The sequence below is a fragment of the Kryptolebias marmoratus genome, linkage group LG23, assembly GCF_001649575.2.
Source record: "Kryptolebias marmoratus isolate JLee-2015 linkage group LG23, ASM164957v2, whole genome shotgun sequence".
Classification (NCBI taxonomy): domain Eukaryota; kingdom Metazoa; phylum Chordata; class Actinopteri; order Cyprinodontiformes; family Rivulidae; genus Kryptolebias; species Kryptolebias marmoratus.
In genome coordinates this window covers 3981708-4005659 of record NC_051452.1, presented here as the reverse complement: position 1 = coordinate 4005659, position 23952 = coordinate 3981708, and the positions used below count along the sequence as shown (strand labels likewise).

Below are 23952 nucleotides of genomic sequence, written 5' to 3'. Positions count from 1 at the left end.
TGCGTTGGCAAAGCAGTGTAGACTCTCCCCCTGCTATTAAAATAAGAAATAAAAAAACAAGGCCACCCTCAGGCTAATTAAAAGGGAGCTTATGCTGTTCTTCCTTCCAGTGCTCTTCCACTTCATCTCCTGCTTGCTTTCTGTCTCCAGCTCCCACAACAACCCTTCTTTTTCCCCTCTCACGGTTTAGAAACTCTTTTTGAAGCTCCGTCTTTGCTCTGCAAGCTCCTTTCGGATCGGGAGACGACTCGCTGCTCAATCATTCATGGCTCTCTGTTCACTCTTACATCAGAAAGTGTGATTCGATTCAGCCTCAACAGCTGCTATTGAAATAACTATTAGCTCCAACAGCACGAGAGCAACCTCGCACACACACCTTCTAAATATAACCGTTGACCTCAAAGGCAGGTGCATCTTTTGAAACGTACACAGATCCCCTCTTCCTGAGCTTTTTATCCATTATTTACATCGCCTGCATTTGCAGTGACATAACAGCATGAAACTTTGATCTGTTCTCTTAAACCGTCAGCAAAGCTAACATCTCCCCCTGCTCTCTTCCTCCTACCTTTTCTCTTCTCATCTTTGTTCCTCTTCTTCGAGCCTTTCTCACCACACTCGCACTCCTCCTGCTTCCATCGTTCTTTCTTCCTGCTGAGGCATCTTCTCCTTCTTTCATTCTCCCCATCTCTTCTGCTTTTTTTCTGCCTCCCAGCATCTTGTATTATACCTTTCTCATCCCTTAATCCTCATTTCCTCCTCTCGTATTTTTTCCCTCTGCGAGTTATTTCCAGCACCAGAAATTTCCAAGTGCTTTGACATGTACTCGACACTTTCCTTCAGCACATAAAATATACCGAGAAAAAAATGGGATGAACAACATTAAAAGATGCTTAAGTATCAGTGTGAGCTGCAGAAGGCATGAATGCAAAGCAGCAGCGGAGTTAACGCGAGCTTTTATCTCACTAATGGCAGTCTAATTGCACATTGAACATTAAGCAGCAGTGCTGTGTTACACATATCAGCCTCTCACTTCATCCTCTTCTGCTTCTTCTGGTCTGAACTCTTAAAGCTCGGCGGCTGGGAGTGCAGTCCTGTGGCAAATCTTAACAGCTCCCTGGTGGGAAAATGTGTAGCCGCGTTTTAACTTTAACTTCTCCATCAAGTAATCTCTGCTTTCCACTCCAGACGCTCCGTGCTCGGACCTGCAGGGGCTGATGTCCGGGCTGCTCCCTGACGCCCAGATCTCCGCCTCGTCCAGCAGGGACGTGGTGTGGAACCCAGGGACGGCCCGGCTTGTGGCCAGTCACTCGGGTTGGTTCCCAGCTCCGACGCAGCCCCTGGCCGGAGAGGAGTGGCTGCAGGTACGGGGGGGGGAAACTACTGCACATTGTGACTGGAAAACTGGAAATGTTGATCTGTATAAATGAGAAAGTCATGTTTATGTAGGTAAGATGTTTTTAGAATACATAAAGAAACTTTAAAGGGGAACAAATAGTAAAGAATGAGGTTTGAAGTCCAGTGTTGCTGTTGCAGGTTTGGGTTCAGAAATGACGAAACATTAAGGTGGAATTAGACTGATGTGACACTTATGGCTTGTGTGAAGTGTGACGTTGAGAAATTTGACTTTATACCAGTTCTTTAGATGCAGTTCTGATTTTAAACAGTCAGCGGGGTTACCTGGAAAATACAGACATGTTGCAAAAAGAAGAGTCGATCACTGGAAGAACATTCTCCCTAAAAAAATAAAACATTTGATCTTCTCTGTCAATTTTTTGAAGTTTATGAAATGTTGTTTTAGTGAATGGATTGTAGTTTATTCTGCCTGAAGCAACAAACTTGTGTTTACTTCCTGTTTACGACTCGTTACCTTGTGCAGCGAGTTTTAAAACACAAAACGAGAGGCGCACGACAAGCCAGAGCGTTTGTGCGTCCGAGAACAGCGGGTTAAAACCCAGGAGCATCTGGTCACCTTCACTGACCTTGTTGGAGTGTGTGAAGTTTGGCAAGTTTGTAGCTGTCTTTTTGAGGAGAAGAGTAAAAGTTCATGTTTTTTATGAAGGACAAATCCAAACAGAAGTAACCAGGAAGGATCCTTCTGAGAGGAGCTGCTGGAATAACATCTAACCGGGTGTTGTTGTGCGTGCAGGTGGACCTCGGTGTGCCCAAAACCATCCGTGGAGTCATCACCCAGGGCGCGCGGGGAGGAGACGCGACGAGCGGAGCGACCACAGACAACCGGGCGTTTGTCAGGAAGTACAAAGTTTCTCACAGCCTGAACGGAAAAGACTGGATCTTCATCATGGACAGCCGGACCAGCCTACCTAAGGTGAGCGGAGGAGGAGGAGGAGGAGGAGCAGGGCATGTCCGCGCGGAGTTCAGGTTCAGTGACGAGCGCAGCGATCTGTTTCTCGCAGGTCTTTGAGGGGAACACGCACTACGACACCCCGGAGCTTCGTCACTTTGACGAGACGGTGGCACAGCACATCCGGCTGTACCCGGAGAGGTGGTCTCCGGGAGGGATTGGGATGAGAGTGGAGATACTGGGGTGCGACCTTCCAGGTAGGACATTCTGCTGTTGCGATCCTTCCTGTTTTAAAAGCCGAATTACTGGCGCCGTACGAGAATGACCTCGAGTGATCTAAGCGGAACCAAATAAGGAAGGCTGGCTTTAGAGGTAAGGAGAGGCTCACATTAGATATGCATGAGGGTCATTAGAGTCTGCCTGAAGGAAAGAACTGACATCACTGTTCGCTCTGACATCGTTTCACCTGAAGCATTCTCGTTCTTCGCGAGCCTCTGATGATCAGCAGGGAGAGGACGGGGTTGGGTTTGCAGGAATGCGTCCCCAGAGAGTGAGAGCACTGGTTTGTTCACTTTCCAGCACGGTCTGTTACCCAGATGTGCTTATTTTGTGCTGGATCGCAGACAAACACACATGGCCGGTCACTGTTTACCACTCCCTCCGTGCCTCCAACGGGCCAGCTGTACACCCGGCGTGCTTCGACACAAATTTACCAAACAGTCTGAAAAATATGTGACGTGTCGGCTCTTCTGATGGGCATTATCTGTAGAAGTCCAGGTCAGGCGATGCTTTTCATTAAGGTGATTTATGTGTTTGTGTCTCTGCACATGAGCTGATGAAGGGCACTGATTTCTAGCTATGTAAAAATATGTTTACTATATAATTGTTTGGTCTATACATAATCCAGAATGACTGTGTAATGCATACACCTTTGTCTCAGCTTAAAGATTATAGCCAAAAAGTGATGTTTTCCCGTGTGTGCATGTGTTTGTGTGTCTGTTAGCAAAGTATCTCATGAAAGTCCCTGATTAATGTTGGAGCCAACCCCATTAAAGATGGCTGCCACAGCTAAGCCAACACATGGATGGGTATAGCTCAGTTTTGCAGATATTGAGCTAAAATGCGGTGTGGTTATAGCTCAGAGTTCACAGAAGCAGAGGGAGCTTGGACTTCACCTCACCTAGTCTCTCGGTGTTTTTATTATCCGTTTTACCTCCCCTTCTAACCTCTTGCGAAACACAGGAAACAATGTGTTTTACATTAGCTGTCGATCTCCGGGCGATCTGTGGAAAACACCGAGCAGGAACACATTAAACAATGAACACAAACCACAGAGAGGAGGGGAAACAGAAATGAAAAACCCGAGAACTTCAGAGACGCTCAGGGAGGCGACTTTCTTCAAAAGGACGAGGAGTTCGGAGGAGAAAAGAAAACCTGTCAACGGTCACACATTGTTCACACAGCACCAAAAACCTCAGCAGGAACGCTGGACTACTGCTGACATCCTGTGAATCATTCATTTCTCCCTTCCAGCCTGACGATTCAGTTTGTCTGCTGTGTCTTCACTGTGCTTGTTTATTCGATTTAGGCTGAAGAAATGAACGTTTTTCCCCGCTGACCGAGCCTTGTACCGATTTAACAAAGCAGCAGCTACCGCAGAGAGGCAGAATTCGTTTTCTCCTCTCATCCCTGCCCGTAGTTCCTTTCCCAGCCTTAGGCTCAGTGCGTGGGTCTCTAAATGTTTTTGTTCTCTTTTCCTCCTCTTTTCCCCCGTTACTCATCACTTCCACCTCTTTTCCAAGCTCTCTGCTGTTGGTCCTTCTGTTTCTGCACAGCTGCCTCACACACTACAATTTCTCTTAGTGTACAGAGTCCTGGAATTAAATATTTATGAGCTCAGGGATGGAATTTAACAGATCTGTAAAGAACATAAGAAATCATCTGAGCTTATTTCCAGGTAGAAGCAGTTTAGTCTTAGACCTCACACACACTCATACACACCTATAATTTAAACCTCCGGTGTCTAAGCCTCACTCTGTTTCTCTGCTTCCCTTCAAATCCCAGTTGATACAGCAGAGCTCATGAAGAAGTGATGATAGATTTAAAGTTGCTACCTTATAATTTATCTGTTCTTTGTGTGTGGTGGCCGTCTGGTGCACAAACTGCAGTGACCTCAGAAAGAGAAACACCGAATCAACATTCCTCTCTGTTCTTGTGTCTTCAAAAAAATCCTGCGACACTTTTGTGGACAATCCAATCAACATATATCTATGAAAAGATCTTCAAAGACTCTAATGTATGTAGACAATCTGTGACTGTGCAAAAACAGATAGTTAGTAGATAAGTATTTACACTTTTCTCCAAATAAGTCTCATTATGTGCAAAATATGTGTAAAAAAAAATATATATATATATTTTAAGGTGAGTTGCCATAAAGTGATGAGTAATAAATGTAAACTGTGTACAAATATACACAACACAAACAGGATTTAGAAATAGTCCCTCAGGCCTCAGTTTTTGTTATTTTGAACATGATTTTTATCATTTATTCAGCTGTAGGTTATTAGGAAAACATGCATTTGTGATACTGTTGAATGTTGACAATATCAGTCGATATAAACCAACATTTTCCTCCCTCCTGTTGTAACACTCAACACTCTTTGTGTACTTTAACATTTGTATCATCTACACTGAGGGCAGCGGAGCTCCAGCTGCCAAATATATATTTCTGACACGCAGTTTGGATCCACAACTTCCTGCAATCCTTTGCTATGCCAATTTTACGATGGTTATATTGTTTGCACCCCTCGTTCGTGGCTTATTTTGTTATATTTTGGGTTAATCCTCACATTTGTTAAGTCCTGGGATAAGATTTTTATGGTGGAACTTCTCCTGAAATAAGCACAGGATCTGCTCAGACTTACTCACGTGGAAAATCAGCAGCTACTTCTCTTTCCCATCCTGTTCTTCTGAAATGAATGTGTGTGTGTGTGTCCATTCATCAGTGTGTGACTGCTCCTGGGACTGCCAGGGAGAGATTTACAGAAAAGCTTTCTACATAATTGAAAAGGGTTTTTTTCCCTCCTCTTCTGACATATTGCTGAGTCAGGTTCTTTGGGAGTGAGCAGTGTCTTGTTGGCACGCACCCTCCCCGTGTGCGTGTGTGTGTGTGTTGTAAAGCAAGCCTTTAAAAAGACTCTACCTGTGAGCATGACTTGCATCATCACCCACAGCGGCAGACGTTATGTAAGGCAGCGCTCTTCTCCTGCAGGCTTAGCCCCTCTGTTGCACCCGGACGCCCTCTGCAAAGCTCCTCACACACATCGGGGCGAGGTAGGCAGGCCACATACGTTATCGCACATCCTGTCTGTCCTGTCTGTGTCCACACGAATGCACAAGTCAGTCGCGCTGCCCTCGACACTGCTGTCACACCCCGGAAAGGTCAGCACATTTACACCGTGACAGGGCCTGACCTTTGAAAGCACCTAGCTCTCTGGAGCCGCGGAGAATCTTAATGGACTCGACTGTGTGTGTGTGTGTGTGTGTGTGTGTGTGTGTGTGTTCGGTGTTCGCACACGGGAGGGAACCAGGTATGGACTCTTGGGTTTGTCCTAACATCTCGTTCCGAGATTGAACTCAAAGGTTAGGCTGGAAGAAGGAGAGTGAGGAGAAGCTGAGCCGTTGGAGAACAAGGGTTGCTTTCTTCGCCTCACCTTCCCAGCAGCGATAAGAGTCTCATTAGGAAGTAAATGACTGGCATAAAGGACGTGGCATTAGCGCTGGGTTAATGTCAGAAGCCGTTGCCAGCTGTGGCCGCGCCTTTCATCTTTGCTATTTCTCCAGCTGGTGCATCCAGGAACTTCTTTTAAGCTAATCGCTCGTGTATCACGTTGTATTTGCCGCCTTTATTGCTTTTCACAGTCTTTAAATGGTAATGGTAGCCATAAAGAAAGAAGAAAATCACAGTCAGAGGCAGGAGTTGTGGCACTAAGAGACATTTAGCGTGATAAATCAGCGTGACCCCGTTTCCTTTCTCGATGTTTGCGTGTTTTCCTTTTTAAACACATGAGATCAGCCCTCGGAGTTGTTTGGATTTGAGACAAGCCAGGGAAAGCTGACAAAGGAAAATGAAACATAATATGCCAAAGAATTTGCTTTGACAATAACGTCAAAAGGAGGCTGTGTGTTTCCAGTTTTAGTGAAAGCGACACAAAAGCGTGTAAAATATGTGGCTAATTGTTTTATGAAGGAGACATCAGCTCACGCCGTTTGTTCACATGATAAATTTCAATCTGTGGTTGAGACATGACCCAAACTTCTGTGTAAACTCCCATAATGTCGGCCCATCTGCTCCTAATAACACTCCCACGACACGTCAGCCTGCTCAACGTGTGTGTGTGTGTGCGCGCGCGCGCGTGTCTTATTTATGCCTCAGTGCGTTCCATTGAGGGTAACGTCAAAAATAAAAGTCCTACCTTTGATTTTTGTACCTGAAGATATGAAGTGAAAATACTCACATGCTGTGAGATGGATGGAGTGTGTGTGTGTGTGTGTGTGTGTGTGTGCCAGAGACATGCTGACAGACAGAGATTGGTCTTGGAGTGTGATCATCCCATTCAAGGTCGAGGGGAGTTTGTTAGACACATCCATCCATCAGCTTTAGCGTCAGGCGTGTGTGTGTGTGTGTGTGTGTGTGTGTGTGTGTTTGTCTGCACATTTTAACCAGTACGTGTCGTAGACAGATACTGACGCCTAAGCTTGTAGACAAAACATGACACACGCCCCTTCTTGTGTCAGTTTTAGCACATGCTTGAATTATTTTTGTTAGTTTGCTCAAATATTCATTTAAATCAGCTGATATTTAGTTGTTTCTGTGATATTTAGTGCTAAGTTTGTTGTTGCAAGGACCCAAAAGCAGCACAAAGGAGGCCGGTTCAGGATCTTTCACGAAGAATACGCGGGCCAGCAGAGCAGCTGTAAGCGCTGACAAAACCAGAAAATTACTAACGGAAGCCAGGGGGTATTATCATGAACTATTCAGGACTAAATGCAGCCAAAATACCAAAAATTATAATTAAAAAAAGCTTATTATATAGTTCCAAAACACAGAGGCTGTGACAAGTTTGAATTCTTAAAACTAGATGTTGATAAATCCCATTTTTCTGTGGGATAAACAGAATAAAGAGCCATCATGTTGAATTTCTTGTTGGTACTTTCTGCCTTTTCGAGTTATTATTTCCTTTCTCAACTGTAGACTTCAAAGGAAGAAATTCAACCTAAACAATCTGTTTTCAGTGTCTTTGTTAGGATTGTTTGATTGGGCGATCTTTGACCCGACTCGTGATTTGTTTGTTTCTTCAGAGATCAGCACGCCGGCCGACACGGTTACACCAACCCTGCCTCCGAGCACAGAAACCACCACCGCCTCCATCACAACCACAAGTGAGAGGAGAAACCGAGGACCGGAGCTACGTTTCCTTAAGCTGCTCCTTACTACTGTTGTTTCTTATTTCCCCAGCATCCCCTCCGTCGTCCGACAGCATGTGTGACTTTGACCACAGCCTGTGTGGGTGGACGCTGGACTCGAACGCCCCGCTGCTCTGGTCCATGCACAGACACGGTGAGACTCACTGAGGGACAAAATTTGGATTTCAAAGCTTTGCACAACTAAATATTCAGAGTTCTTTTAACCTATTGAGCCTGAAAATGATGTTTATTTACAATCCGGGAAATTTCCCATTAGTTGCATGCAAATATTTCCATATTTAGGTCATTTTATATCTACAAGTTGCTCAGCATAAGAAGTACGAAGGTGTAAATATGTGCAGTGCAACATGGGAAATACTGGAACAAATCAGCAGTTTATAAAAATAAATAAGCCAGTTTTGAATCTCGTCACCTGCTGATGTTTTTAGCCACATTATATCAAATTTAAAAAGTCTGTTAACTGCAGCTAAACAAACCTGATGTAGTATATCCACTTTACAGGTCCTGTTTTCACTTTAAATTATTAATCCGGACATTTAGTCTCATTTTTGCACTGTTCATTTACCATCCGTGTACATTTTTACACTGCTGTCCATATTTATGTCTTCTGTGTTCGTCTTTGTAATTGGACTCCCTGACTGGCTGGCCGAGTGACTCGTGTTTGCCCGTGTGCAGTTCCAGGCCGAGTGAGTTTAGAAAACATTTAGATGATTTTCTGCATCAGCTGCGAGCTTTTATGTATGCAGCTGCAGGGAGAATTTTTTTTTTTGTCTGGGTGGAGAAAATTGCACAAATGCATTAAGTTTTATCAGCATCAATGGGTCTAGACAACACGCCGTTCTCCTACAATTAGATGGAGTCGTTTCCTGCGCCGCGTCTTCATCGGGTCCGGTTTTCAATTTGATTAAAATAATTCCTTAAATTGAAAGCGGTCTAATTTAGCAGCAGCAATGTCAGCGCGGCGAGCGCTTTAAAATGAGAACGAGCTGGAAGAAGATTATTCAGCCTCACGTGTGACAAATAATAGTCAGTGTGTGTCAGAAAGTCCCAGCAGGAAGAGGTTGGGACCCAGTAGCTCCGATTAATTTCAGGGCAGGAGACTCCAAAGAAGAGCGATTATTCCCACTTGTCCTCTCCTGGCCCTCCATTACTTCTGGCACACGGCATTGTGTAGACTTCCATCTCCTTAGACTTTCCCTGCAGAAATAATTATTCCTTTTTGCTGTATACATATCCACAGATCAAAAGTGCCTCTATTGGCGAGCTGTTTAAAGCTTCCTGTCGAGCTCAGGGAGGGTTTTATAGCACTGTTCAATATATTTCACCAACAGGGTGAAGGTTTGTCGTCCTGATATTACTTTGGAATCCATTTAGCCTTTTTTTTGCAGCTGGAGAGAATTAAGCCAAAAAAAAGAAAGAAGAAACTTTTTATGCTCGTTTTTGTTTGTCAAACTTGTGACCCGTTTTAGGGTCTTTACGGTTTTCGAAGACGGTTTCTTTCATCACGGAGCGGCTTCGAATATTAGCCAGGTTGCTCCTCTTATGTATAAAGTATCGTTTTGACACAAGCCTTTGATTATTCCTGCTGATGTCAAAGGTCAGAAGTCTCAGCCAGCACAGGGTCGTTATTCCCCCACTATTGAATCCCGCTTTAATCCTCTATAGAGTTTCCTTATCACCTTTTGACCCCAGCAATAACAGTAGAATTAGCCACCGTGGGCCGTTGTGTTATTTGAAAACCAGGCTTCACAGATTGAGTCATTGTTTGCTTCCGTCTGTGAAATAGATTAATACCGCTCCGTTGTCCTGTGTTTATGGAAGCGGGCTCGATTATGAGCTGTGCGGCGAACAAGAGGCGTGACAATAAAAGAGTCTGCTGCACAACGCAGCGATAAAGTGCTTAAATATGTTTCAGCTGCTCATCTTCCCTTTTTAAAAAAGAAAGAAAATGTCGTCACATGGAGGGCAGGAGTGACATGTTTGTTCATTCCAGTGGTGCGGGGGGCCGAGGGAGGTGCTGTCAGAGTCCCGCTGTCTGAAGTGTCACAGACTCGGGCCGTATGCTGGGCAGAAGGGGCCCGTCAAACCCGAGACACATTTGTCCCCCCAGATGCAGCTCGTGTGATCTGATAACAGAAGCCCGACACAAACGCGGAAGCAACAGAAAGTCTCTCGACAATCTGAGCCAAAAATGGCAGCTCTGTTAGACGCCCGCCGGTTTTTTTCTGCTCCCGCTTTATTTCTCACCCGTCCTGCGGCTGCGGCTGTTTATGATGAAGCTGGTGATTTAATGTGCTGATTGTTGGTACTGGACGTTTTCCCACCGGGCCCACTTAAGGAATTCTTCACTCTGTGGCGCGTCCAGCCGCTTTTCTCTCCTTCACACACACACACACACGCAGACACACACACGCACACACACACACACACACACACACACACGCACACGCACACGCAGGAGTTGGCTCGCTCGGCCTTCGCAGCAGAGTTCGAGTCCAATTTGCTAACTAAACATCCTCTGGTGTAAACAGATGAAGTGCCGTTCGTTTTGTGGGAATTTTTCTGCCGCTCCAGTCGGCTTACCTGGAAGAGGAGTGAAGAGAAACGGCTCTCGGGGGTCTTGTAGTTCTCCACGTACGAATGACTCGTTTGTTCCAGGCCTATTCTTCAGTGTGTTTATATTTGTCATGTCCCTATTGTTCGCCGTGGCCATTGTGCCACAGGGATCCCGTTCCTGTTAGCGATCGGTGATTAGTGTCGTTTTTTTGTTTTAGTCATGTTGGAAATGTCCCACTGTGTGAAAACACTTGCTGTAAGTGGATATGTCTGGAAGTCTGCCTTTATGTGTGAACAGGCATGATTAATAGTGATAATTGTGTGACTGAATACACACACACGTTTTTGCTGCTAATACTTCCTTCAGCAACCTTTATTTACAGTCAACGCAAGCTATTAGATTTACCTTTTTTATTGCCTCTGCAAATAAGTCTAAGAAATCAGATTTTTCTTTTGATTTTTCTTTTTAAAGCTCAACTTTAAAGAAGTGTTTAAATCTTTAGAAATGAGGTTTTAAAGAAGTAATATCTTACCTGTTATAGATAGCTCCAAAGTGGGCTGCCGTTGTCTTAAAACGCCTTTAAGCTTTTAAATCATTGTTCATTTGACTTTATGTTGTTACTCAGGCAAACTCCACCTGGAAGTGTCCCACAGGAAGTGCCTTAGCTAGCTGCTGATATTTGTTCTTACAAATAACCATAAAATGTTAATGAACTCAACATTTAATGTGAACTCGACGGCAGTGTAGAGGTTTATAGAATCACATTTGCACGAACTGCTTTAAAACCTTTAATTGCAGATGTTTTAAGTTGCACTCGGACTAGCCGTTAGCTCATCAGTTCGGTCAGAATTAATCAAAATGAAGCTTTTAATAAAGTTGCAACACATCAGGTAGGAATTGTTCATAACTTTAAAAGATCTGAACTTTTCGTTTAAGGTTTAAGCTTCAATCTGTTGAATGTCCTAAACCAGCCTAGTTTTAGGTTTTTGCTGACAGCGCTGACTGTCGTTCATCCTTTCAGAGCTCAACAGCTACCTGTACCTGGACGCCAGCCTGAAGACGGAGCAGCAGCGAGCTCATCTCGTGAGCCCCGTGATCGCCGCCGACACCGGGCCCCTCTGCCTCCTCTTCTCCTACCAGCTGTGGGGCGAGGCACAGGGCCACCTGAGGGTCCTGCTGCGGGACGCGCACAACGAGGAGACCGTCCTGTGGGCGCTGAAAGACGACCAGAGCTCCGTCTGGAAGGAGGGCAGGACCATCCTGCCTCGCTCCCCTAAAGACTTCCAGGTATTTAACCGCACTCTTTTTCTTTTCAGTTATCTTAAAAAAAGCAGCCAAACAGCTAATATCAGTGAGTGTCTGCTTAGTAAACTGAATCTGGGTCAGGATTTTTATTTTAGATCTACCCCAGAAAAGAAGCGTGTCTGTATTGTCTTCACACAGGCAGGCTAAATGATTGAGCTTCGAAAAGCATCATTTCTTTGAGTCAAAGTTGACTTCAAAGAAAGGTAAAGCAGATTATAATTTCTCTGCTGTCAGAAACATCACAAGCTGGTGATGTTCTCATAAAATAAGTAAGCAGAAGGGGGGGGGGGGATGAGAACATGATTGCAAGTGTTGAGTGCAACTTTGAAATCACAGGCATCAAATTAACTTTTTATCCTCCTCCTCCCCCGTCTCCTTCCTCCTTTCTCCTCCTCCCCCCTGTCTTCACTTTCCCTTTTTGGCTGTGTTAGGTTGTGATGGAGGGCTTCTTTGTGCACGGCACCAGAGGACACATCTGGATAGACAACATCCGCATGAGCGCGAGCTCCCCTCTGAAAGAGTGCACACGTAAGTCACGTACAGACAAGTTTGTCTTGCATTTGGTTGGCAATGTGGGTTCATACTGGGAACACTGGGCATTAAAGCACGAGTTTAGATCTTTTAAAGTGGGGTTCTGTGGGAAGGTTATGAGCAATGAATATCTTACCTGATGTAGATAGCTCTTGGAGCAACCTTAGTTTGAGCTGAACTCTGAGCACAGCTGGTTTTAGTAAACAACCAAAGTGGATTCCTGTCATATTAAAACATGTAGATGGTGTTTTATTAAGCTCTACATCGCTGTCAGTTTCACATTATATAATTACTTTTGTTTTGAAGGTTGTGTTTTTATTTGTTTTTGTGCTCAAAGTTATTTAGTCATGCTTTTATTTGTTTGTTTCCTGTTTTTAGTATATTTTTTCAAATACTTGCTGTGCAGCTGCTCATCAGCCCAGCTGTTTGCACTCAGTAATCACCTCTTCCTTTATAAATGCTCATATGAGTTGCTTTAAGACAACAGTAATACACTTTAGCATTGGCCTTGTTCGGAATAGCTATGAGCTCATTAATCTTCTCAAAATTCAGCTCCCTTTCTCCAAACTGAGGTTGTTCAAAGAGCGACCTGCAACAGGTAAGATATGAATAGTTCATAATCTTTCCACAGAACCCCACTTCAAAAGATCTGAGCTATCCCTTTAAGGTCCTTGAACTCCCATCACAGTTTCAGAGACGGTCTTTCTACCCACCGAACGCAGAGAAGAAAGGAGGAGGGGAGGGAGGGACGCCGTTTACTTCTCCACCAAAACAAAAGGAAAGAAGAATAGAAAACTAGGCCATAAATGCCTCGTGGGCCCTTAGCGATGCTAATCTATGTTTCATTAGATTTCTCCTCTTCTCTTCCTCCCCGCCTCTCCTCGCGCTCATTCCTGTGTCGTATTTGTAAACAGAGCTTTTCCTGAGCCGTCAAAGGGAATTACTAGAGAGGCTGTTTCCCAAGCTAGCTTTGGGAGTCTGGGGCGAGCCGAGCGCCCGCGCCGCGCCGCCGCCTTAATCTGGCCCGAGCTGGGCTTCAGAGAGGGTCTTAAACAGATCAGAGACTGAACTCTGGCTTCACGGCCAAGAAGCTGCCGTCATCCAGTCCGCGCTGGAGGAGGGGCCCCGCTGTAATTAAGAGGCTAATTCCTCCGTTTCTTTTTAAAAATATATGTTTTAGCCATTTTAGTGTTTGTATGTGTGTGAAAAACACCCTGAGAGAGTTTTAGTAAAGCAGCTTGGAAGGCAAAGATGACAGCACCTCCCCGCCGCCTCCGTTTTCCTCCCGCCCGTCTCCCCGTCGAGCACTCCCAGAGCATGCTGGGACGTTTCTTATCACGCAACACAGTTGAGTTTTTTTTTCCACGGTGCGTTTGTGCTCCCGCCAAAAAAGCTCCAGCTCCCATGTCGGCCTCCTTCTCTTTCAACCGCTCTCCCTTGCACACTATCTCCGGCTTTCTGAGACACACACACACATCAGTTTTCTGTGTTTGCATTCCAGAGAATCAAAGTGAAGTTTCTGCTCTGTGCATTTCCAGCCAGCCTGCTCCAGTTTCACCAATAAATAACTTGCCTGAACTTTACGAGCGCGCACACACATCCAAACTCCAAACTCACCTAATATATGAAATTGCATTTCTGCTCATGAGCTCAGTAAATGCCATAATTCACGTGAGATATCCGAGGAATTAAATTTCCTCAGGAGGAGTTTGATAGTCTTCTGACATTTGTGTTGACATTTGTCTGACTTTTTCCCGTCGTATTTAAAGTTATCTAACACTCTCCGTCTTTCTTGTTCCCCCCGCCCCCTCCCCCGCAGAACCCATCGCGGCGTTTTCCCCCGAAAGTCCAGGTGAGTTCCACTTCCTTTCTGTTTGGTCTTGCTTCCCGTTCTGCCCGTTATGCACCAGCTCGGGGTTTCTTGCTTGGTTCTCTCAACTGCAGAAACAAAACAGATTAGCCTAAAAGGCCTTTTTCACTCATAATGCAATGGCTGAGTCTGCTAGAGCTGATTAGAATAATAACATTACTGTCATCTGCAGCATGTAGACGCCACTAAACTTTATAATAATAATATAAAAGGCCTACCATTCCTTAAAGGAGTGCACATTTCATCAAAAATCATCTTTCTGTTTATAAGAATGAGTTATTTCTGACAAACCCATGACACGTGAACTCATGCAGTGTTGAGTGAAATCGAGTGACCTGTTAGTGCTTACTGTACGTGTGGAGGATGACTCTCAGCTACTCCCATGACAAGTTTTAGCTTAATATCCGCAGGAATTTCAAAGTTCTGGCTTTTTTTGTGTTTTGTAGGGTAGGCTAGCTGTGGCAGACATCTTAAATTGATCCAACTTAGCTGTAGGTGTTTCATTCAAATCTGTTCAGTGGTTCATGACACAGACTGGCGATTACATGATCGCTCGCCTTTCACGGCGGCAGGTGATAAAAAGTAAGTTTAGTTTTAGTTCAACTTGTCAGTCTCGATGGAAACCAAACAATCTCAAACTCTGTGAGCAAGACGAGCTAAATCAAGGCCACAGTGTGGAGTCGGAGATTTGAAGAGAGCTCCATATTTCCAGTTCTGGGCTGTCTGACGGGATTTAAATAACTGTCTGCCTCATGGAAAAATATTTAGAGCATCCTGCGGGGACTCCGTGAGATTGATGTAAGTGTTTCGGCATCTCATAATGCCTCCCAATAAGATTCGAGCTTTGCGGTTTTATTGTGATGCGTGTGCATTTCTTCAGCTTTTGAGTCTCAAACCCTTGACACACACACACACACACACACACACACGGCGGTATCCCCAGTGAAAAGCAATCAGACAGAGTGACTGAGCAGCATCGAGCGCCGGGTATCTCCGCTCTGCCTAATGAGTGTGTGCAGTGTGAAGTAGCAGGATCACGCACCATTTCACTCTGTAATTATGTGACACGGTCCAAAAACCAGGAAGTATTGAGCTCAATGTGATATTTCAGACATTATGTTTGGAACGTACAGTTCTTTTTAAAATTTTTTTATTATACTCTCATCTGGGTTTTATTTTAGCTGAACAGAAGCTTTTTGGAAGCCAAGAATGTAAGAAAAGGGAGTTTTCACGCCAGGATAGAAGATCTGTGGAGATGGTCTCCGAGGAGGAGAGGTCGGGCCAGGAGGCTGACGGATGAGAAGGGAAAAATGGAAAAAAAAGAAACCAAATGAGAACAGGATAAATTACGATCTCGGGAGCCAGCTAGATAGCAGATCACGATCCAATATCAGCTCTGGAACATTGGCGTCCCACTGATTCTTGCATGGCTCTGACATCCTGTGCCAATGTGAAACAGGAAGAGGAAGCTCCTCAATTTCATGTGTGTCGGTGCTTGTTTAACTAATAGTCTCTGGCTTTCAGTTTCACACCAAGTGATGTCATTGGAGCTTTGAAATAATTTAACTCCATTTGCATTTGATTGGATCAACCATTGGACTGGTTTCAAACCAAATCTCTTGATGATCTTGGTGTGAAAACTTGTCCACGAACTGCAACCCAAGCCACACGCCAGATATGGATGCTTTCTTTTTTATTTATTTATTTTTTAATTGCCTTGGATATTTATTGGTTTCTTTATTTATTTGCAACTGGCATGTTTGGGCATGCTCATATGAGGTGCACGCCTGCTGTTCGTTACTTGAAGCCCAGAAAAAGGATAAAAATCAGCAAATTCTCTTTTTCTTTCTTTTTTTTTCCCCGTTGGCCAATCACTGTGTATCTCTCCACCAGGGGGAGGCGTTCCTGTGCCTCCCTTGCCCATCCACTGGTATTACATTATGGCCGCCGGGGGCGCCCTCCTTGTCCTGGCGGTGGCCATCTTGGTCAGGGCTCTCTGTTGCTGCCGACAACACCTGGCCACCAAGAAGAGCCAGCTGTCCGTGGCCTACCACAGCTCCTCGCAGTGCTTCCAGTATTCGAACTGGTCCACCAGTATGGCCACCCCGGGGGTGGAGCCGGTGCTGACAGTGAGGCTGGACAGCCGGGACCGACACCGTACCCTCTGCTGAAAAGAAGCACCAAACTGGATGGCGTTGTTGGAAGTGGGGGTTGCGATGCTCAGGGTTGACGGAGCATCCACTCGACGAAGACTTCGGTTTACAGCTGCAACAGTGATGATGACGAAACATTATGGCCTCTCTGCATCTCTGATGGATGTATTATTTTTTAAAATCTGTTTCATAAAGGAGTTTGCTCTTAACATTTCCCACCATGCTGCTGCTGATGAGAGGAGTGAACCTCGAGTTTTTTTGAACAGCTTGATTCGAGCCATCGAGCTCCTCGTAACCCTGGCAGTCATCTTGGAATGACCCCAGCATGGACGCGCGCAAAGACGTGTGGTCTGGGAAGTGAAAAAGGAGGGCTGGTTCTGCTGCTAGAGCCAGCCAGAGCTGCCAAACCACAAGGCTAAAAAAGACCCGAGAGACACGAGGAGCTCTGTGGCGCTCAGGGCAAGGAGAGGAGAAAACTGTTCGCTTGAGACGCATTCGCCGTGCTGCAGCTGTGGAAATGATCTGGCAAGCCTCAAAAAAGAAATCAAGTTCTGCCAGTGCTGAGGGTGCTGCAACAAACGGAGGGGAAGGGTGAAAAAAATGTCCCCGTTGTCCTTTTTAAAGAGCATGTGCACATTTTAAAAACAACAGAATGCAAATCCATCATACTTAAAGCCGTGCATCTCAAATGGAGATAAGCAGCTCGTTTGATTGAACGGCTCGTCCTCTCCTGATAAAGGCATCAGTCAGTGATGGATGCAGCCGTCCTCACTGCTTAGTGTTTCATTCTCTGGTGTAATAAAGCACGATGTTCCCACTCCCATTTAAGCTCCCTACCACCCACTCCAGTTGTTCCCCTCGTCTTTGAGCTGGCCAGATGAAAGCCGCGCCGCGCCGAGCCTTGTCGTGTTTTCAATGCGAATGTGTGCTTGTTGTTTTTAGGGTTGTAAATAGACACAGCTGTCTTGCCATCGCCACTTCGCCCTTGATTTATGTTCCTACAAATCCCACAATGCCGCTGGACCAGCTGGAAGCCATAAATGAAGTGTTTTGCTGTGTATATGTGCACCCTCGAGATCTGAGATTTGATGAAAACCAGAGGAGAGCTTGAGCCCAAGCTATTGATGGTTGGGGTTTTTTGTTTTAACTTTTAAAAGGCAGTAAAATAAGACACTTTTTTCTCAATATTTACCACATGTAGGATCTAAAGCATAATCTGTTGTGAAACTTTCCTCCGAAAAAGACAAATTGGCACTGATTTCTCTCTTCGTCAGGGTGATAAAATCTGATCCAAGCTCAGCTGGTTTGATTGAAATGAAGGTCTCTGCTCTGTCGCTTAATGGGGCATTACTTTCCAGGTCTGTCACAGCTGCACAAAATCCATCACCTGCAACCCACAGCTCTGCAGAATGCACCTGAATCTGTTGTCACAATTTTAAAAAAGTGTCTCTCCTTTTTTATTATTTTTTTGGCACACTCTCACTTTATGCTTTTAAATCAACTTGGACACCCGACTTGATCCATCTCGACACCATTACACACCGAGCTTCTAATAGTTGTAATTAGTTAATGGATAGATAGCATTTATTAAGGCTGTGGTAAGCACTTTTCTCCCCTCCCATCTGCTGCACCTCCATCGCCCCCATTCGCTGCCAACTTCCGTTGCCCTGGAAACGGTATTAATAATGCCATCGGCCATCAAAGGCCTCCAGATCTAGACGTGTGCCTTGCCAAGCAGTTATTCCCACTCCTGAACGCTTGCCAAGAGCAGCAAGCGCAAACACACACACACACACACACACACACAAAGTAAAAAGAAAAACTTACAAAGTACACTTGAGCTTCTGAGCTCAACCAAAGTGCTGCAGCCATTTCTAGTTTGACCCTTCTTCTAATTTCGTCGGTTTTAGAACAAGAAAACACATTTACGAGCACTGCATTCTGTTTGTTTTTAATACACCATTCTTAAACTTGACAGAAATGATGTTGTGGGGTTGTTTTTGCATTTGTATTCACACAGAATGAGCAGTCTTATACAATCTTTATCTAATGTGATGACTGTGTGTTTGACAGGAATGTATCTTAATGAAATTTCTCTATGAATAAAGACATATTTTTCTATTATAATATAAAGAGTCTTTGTGTTATATCTGCACATCTTTAAAACAGAATAAATAACTATTAATTTATGGATGTGATGTAGCTCACCATATTGTTGACCGTGTCACACAAAAAGGCCTTGACTTGGTTAAATATTCAACTTTGTAACCTCAAAGCCCCGTTTTGCAGTTTCAACAAGATCTGAACCAAAGTTTCAGATTGTTTGTCCATCATGTTTCATCACATTCAGCGCTGTATTTTTGGCGTAAAGTGTCTCTGTCTTTGTCGGATTCCTTTATTCTTCCTCGGATACCAGTTTGACTTATCTGTAAATACAGGATCGTGTTTCGGGGCAACAATTCTGTGTAAACTGTCTTGTTGCTAAAAGTCAGCGTGTCCTGTGCTTCTCTTTGACAGATAACAGACACAATGAAGTTGGAGATGGGCGACTTTTCAGTGGCAGAGACCCACAAGGCATAGGTGAGGAACTACTGATCCACAAAGGCGGAATTGCTTCTGCGACTTGTCTCTTAAATTCAAAAAAGGTTAAAAAAACAAAAAACAACTCAACTTCTATTCTGTAGCTGAAGACATTTCGCTTCTCCTCCGAGGAGTTTGAGCTCAGATTTCAGATTTGGAAAACTACGATGGAGCGTTAAGCCTGATACCCGGCCGGTTTCACTCCAATCAGCATCTTTATTCGTGTGAACAGAGTGGCCTGTTTGTGAGCCAGGCTAACAAAGACCCTAATGAGCCTCTGTTGTGAGGAGAGTGTGTAATCTGCATGTTAATTTATTTTACAAGCTTGAACTGCACAGTCTCTGCTTCTACAGAATAGAAGTCCAGTTGTTTTTGTTTTTAACCTTTTTTTTGGACCTTTTTACCCCATCCTGGATGACTGAGAATCTTCACCAGCACGTCCTTTGAATTGTTTTAAAAATTCAAGTCACGCTCCATCTAATTTTCTTATTTATTTGTCTTCCTGCCACAGGTTTGCAGTTCCCCGAGTGGAACACGGCGTCTCCGTCATCAGAGCCCCCAGTGACAAGCATCTCCGAGAAGGACAACTCCTGGTTGTACACCTTGGACCCCATCCTGGTCACCATCATCGTCATGAGCTCCCTGGGCGTCCTGCTGGGCGCGGTCTGCGCCGGCCTCCTCCTGTACTGCACATGCTCGTACAGCGGCCTGTCGTCACGCTCCTCCACCACTTTGGAGAACTACAACTTCGAACTGTACGACGGCCTCAAGCACAAAGTCAAACTGAACCAGCAGCGCTGCTGCACCGAGGCATGATGAGAGGCGTGTTTTGCGTGGAAACCTGGCACTATTTTCTTCATTTTCACCACTTCACTTTAGTGTCCGCTGACCTCCTCAGTGGTGCAGATCACAACGAGATCTCGTCTGGAAAAAAAAACGTGGCACCGTCCAGTGTTGGTTTTTGGTTAAATGAACCAATGAACAAGAGACTGGGGATACCTCTAAGGACTGCTCCGTTGCAGGGACTTTAGGCCTCAAATATCGACACATATCAATGACCAATTCCTGGTTCACCAAAAGAGAAATGTTTATAAATGCATCATAGATTTGTCTAGTTTTGAAACTGGATGCTGTAAACTACACAGACAGAGCCGGACACATTGTGTTGGAAAGGTGGTAGGTTAGCAACGTCCTTAGAAAGTGTATTTTTTGATCACATGTGAACACAGTGGCCTAGATCTTAGCTCCTTTGTTTGGCCCCTTGACTCCTTTGTTCCGTCGTTGACTCTGCCACCTATCAGCCTCCGTTATCTCCTGAGTTCCTGACAGTCTGTAGTATTTTTAGTCCCTTGAGTTTTCGTTCAATCAGTCTTTCTGTTTAATGTTTTTGTTCTGGCCTTGTTGGCAGTCTGGGTTTGGAGATTAGTTTGGGGGGGAGAAAAGGGTAAAGAAAGTATAAATATCTGTGTAGAGGTAGGGAGTGGGGCATTTTAAGGCATTATTTTAATGACGAAAAGACGTTATTGTTAGATTTAGTTGTTTGAGACTGTTGTCGTTGGTTCCTGTTGAAGAAAAGATCATGTTTACATTGCGGTAAATAGTTAAAGGTCAAAGAGTTTCGGACGGTGCAACCTATGGATTGCTGGTAAGGGCAGAGACTGAACCCCATGAAGGAAAAGAAACGAAGGAAGGAACGAGTGAAACAATTGATGGACAGAGCACTAAAATCCCCCGCCACTCTCACAGGGACGACGTTCTCCCTGTGCTTAAAAAAAAAAGCAAACAAGTGGGATCAAAAACAAAACCCAACACAAGCTCCTCTCAATCGATTGATGTGTGGCCGGACACACAACAAGCCTTAAACTGTTTGTGGAAAATAGGATAAAAAAAAAAGGATCACTGAGACGTTTTACATGTGGACCTCAAAAGCCATGATTGAAAGGACCTACCACATCCTCACCCGCTTACGCCCTCCTCAACTTACCGGCTGCCGGTGGCCACTTTGGGAACCATGGGTGGATTTTTAATGTCGGCTCTTGCACAGCAAGCCAAGCTTTTTTTTTGGATGTTTCTTTTTTGTATTTTGAGTTTTCAGAAGGTTTTCAAACCAGTCAGAGGGGGGTGTTGCATGCTCTGAATGGACTCGCGCATCGTGAGCAGAAGAGAGTGAAAGATCTCGGTGTTCCCTCTTGTGCACACGAATATCCAAACACATCACTTGTATATACGGTTCTATATACAGAACATCCGTGCACATCGTCTCCGTCTCAGAAACATTGGAATCATTGAGCACCCACACACTGACCACAACTCTGGATAAGAACTAAAATCCCACGGACTGACTGTAGACCATCACGTTCACCACGCTCGCTGTCCTCGCTCCTGTGAGGCCCACATTAACGGACCCCACTGACTCTCTTCAAAGTGCCTTGGAGCCTCGGGGATCCAGCTTGCCTTTGGAGCCAGTATCATTCATTTGACCGTGACAGCCACAGCGCCCCCTTCTGCACGGAAGGACCAAAACCTAAAGGGGACTGGACTGGACTGCTAGGACTGCTGTTGTTCTTTTAAAGGGGTCTTTGTACAGAAATGCTCTTTTTATGATCGTTATTATAATTAATGTTATGATTATTTAATAAAGGATTTATACCGTACCGAAAATGTTTTTCAAATTAATTGAGTGATGGCCCCGAACGAGACGCCTCCTGCCTAATTACCCGCAGGCCGAGCTTTCGCTTTTAATTACAAAAAGGAAAACACGCACACACACGTGGTTGTGTTGGTTTCCAGCATAAAATACACACATTACTTTGTTGCCAGCCTGCTCCGCTTGGCCTCTAATCTCCCCATGATGTCCCATTAGTCCGGACCTCTGGTGGCCCTCATTTAGGGAGCTGCAACATCAAAGCTTTGAAGCACCCCGACGTCTCAGACACACACTCCTACAGTACACATGCAAATGCTCTGTTCCAGTTCAGTGGCCTAGTGGTAGAGTGTCCGCCCCGAAACTGGGAGGTCGTGGGTTCAATCCCTGGCCGGGTCATACCAAAGACTGAAAAAATGGGACCCACTGCCACCCTGCTTGACACTCAGCATTAAGGGTTGGAATTGGGGGGTTAGATCACCAAATGATTCCCGAGCACGGCACCGCTGCTGCTCACCGCTCCCTCAGGGGATGGGTCAAATGCGGAGAACAAATTTCGCACACTCAGGTGTGTGACAATCAGTGGGTCTTTCTTTCTTTCTTTCTCTTACACAGCTTTCTGGGTCAGCCACACGGTTCCGTTTACCTACACAAGCTCTCCTCGCCTAACTGTTGGCACATAGAGATCAGCCCCCCCTCCGAACTAGCCTGTCTTGATGTTTGTAAGTCGTGTACACAGAAAGATTGGACCCTTATGAGGAAATTGGAAGATAAATGAAAGTGTCGAAGTTAATGTAGCATTTTGTGGCTGAAGTGTGCACCTTATAAATGTGTGTGTTCCTCATGGAAGCACGCCGCCGTCGTAGCTTTTTAGTTACAGCCATGTTAAACACAAGTATGAGTTGGTTATTAAATGGAGCTTGTAGCTCATTCGTATCAGAACGTTAGGTGTTGCCTCTGCACAGTGGTGATGGCAGTAATTGTTAGCACGCTCCGGTCCACGGCGTAGCAGGCCAATTACCATCTCTGAAAAATAAAAAAACTAAAACCCCAGACAGTCCCCAGTCTGCTGGAGGAGTATGATGCCATCTGCTCGCAGGTTTGATTGATCCCGGCAGAACAGTCACAACCACATCACACGAATGAACGCCGACAGGAAATTACCAAAGGAGCCAGATTGTCATTGTTCCGTACCGCCTCTTGTTTTCACAACCAAATTAATCCCATTTTTTTTCTTGTTTCCTCTGTGAGTGTGTGTGTTAACCAAATGTTGTTTTTCAGCGCTTTTTTTTTTAATCAGCCTGTAACGCCACGCTGCATGGGCCCTTTCCTTTAGCCGTCAGATCAGAGACTTTATTTTTTTGCCTCTGAAGCCAAGGCGGCCTTCAAAGAAAAAAAAAACAAAAAAAACTGGCGCCCTGTAAGTTGATAGGCCAGATTGCAGAGGGTGTCTGTTTGAGGGTCGCACTACAGGAAGTGACTATAACATACAGCTAATTAATCTGGGGATTATATAATCAGGATGGAACAGAGGGCAGACAGGCAGAACATTAATCAACACAGTGAGGGAGGGAACTTTATTTGGTTTTCCAACTTTTATCACTTTGTTTTTCTTTTATATTACCGCACACAGACCTCTCAGTGTGCTCCAACACAGCAAGGCCTGGTTCAAACAAAGTCTACTAGTTTTAAATCTCATCCTTCACAGCACAGCCTTGGCTTTAACCAGGGGCTACAGTTTCTGTCAGAAGTTTATATACACTCCTATTAATTTTGGGCTTTAATTGATTTATTGACTCTTCCAGGGACAGCTGGTATAAATGAGCTAGCAGGGCTAATCCCTCTCTAACATTTACAATAAAGATTTGAAAGATAAGAAATTTTACTGTCGATGTTTAAACAGGTCATTTCACATTTTGGTGTAATATAGAATAATATCTGTACCAAACAGTCCCAAAAAAATACAGATTTTTTTTTTAAATGAGCTCATTGTTTACAGGTCAAACATGGCAGCATGAGATTTCATTTATTCAAATGGGGTTCAGTGATTGACAGGTGTTAGGCCACACCCCTCTGCAAAGGCCAAGCCTTTCAGCCAATGAGAGTGGACGTCACGTGACGGGCAGACTGCAGACTGAGCTAGCATTAGCATAAGTACAGTGGATTATATATGTTTATTATTCTTTCTTTCGGGAATATTTTGAGAGGAAAAACTGGAAGTTTAGAGGCCGAGGACACAAACAAAAAAAAACAGCTTTTATTTTACTTAGTTTAAATTCCAGGAAAGCACAAGCTAACAGTGTTAGCAACTTTTCCATCTAGAAAAGTGATGGCGATAGTTTGTGGATTTAACAGACCCTCCAGGACTTTGCGATTTTGCGATCGCAACTATTAACGCAAAATCAAGCAAACCCCGCAAAATCGCAACTTTTTGCAACTTTGCCCAAAACACCGCAACTTTAACCCAATATTTATTGTTTCTAAAGCGATTCGCCACCGTTTCTGCGGTCTAGTCTCTTCTTT

The 23952-nt window shown here is 44.7% G+C and overlaps 1 protein-coding gene across 2 annotated transcripts in view; it reads left to right on the top strand.

The window, feature by feature from the left end:
* nrp2a (neuropilin 2a) overlaps window positions 1–20727 on the top strand; it is a 57786-nt gene extending 37059 nt beyond the window's left edge. The window contains exons 9-18 of one of the 2 annotated variants that reach the window (XM_017434388.2): window positions 1186–1361; window positions 2147–2326; window positions 2415–2559; window positions 7664–7744; window positions 7821–7922; window positions 11368–11633; window positions 12083–12179; window positions 14002–14034; window positions 18723–18785; window positions 19297–20727. In XM_017434388.2, coding sequence (XP_017289877.1) covers window positions 1186–1361; window positions 2147–2326; window positions 2415–2559; window positions 7664–7744; window positions 7821–7922; window positions 11368–11633; window positions 12083–12179; window positions 14002–14034; window positions 18723–18785; window positions 19297–19601 — 1448 coding nt within the window. In that variant the 3' untranslated portion in view covers window positions 19602–20727. Of the gene's footprint in view, window positions 1–1185; window positions 1362–2146; window positions 2327–2414; window positions 2560–7663; window positions 7745–7820; window positions 7923–11367; window positions 11634–12082; window positions 12180–14001; window positions 14035–15945; window positions 18333–18722; window positions 18786–19296 lie in introns of those variants that run through there. The other variant, XM_017434389.3, reaches the window with a different exon arrangement.
* The last annotated feature ends 3225 nt before the right edge of the window (window positions 20728–23952 follow it).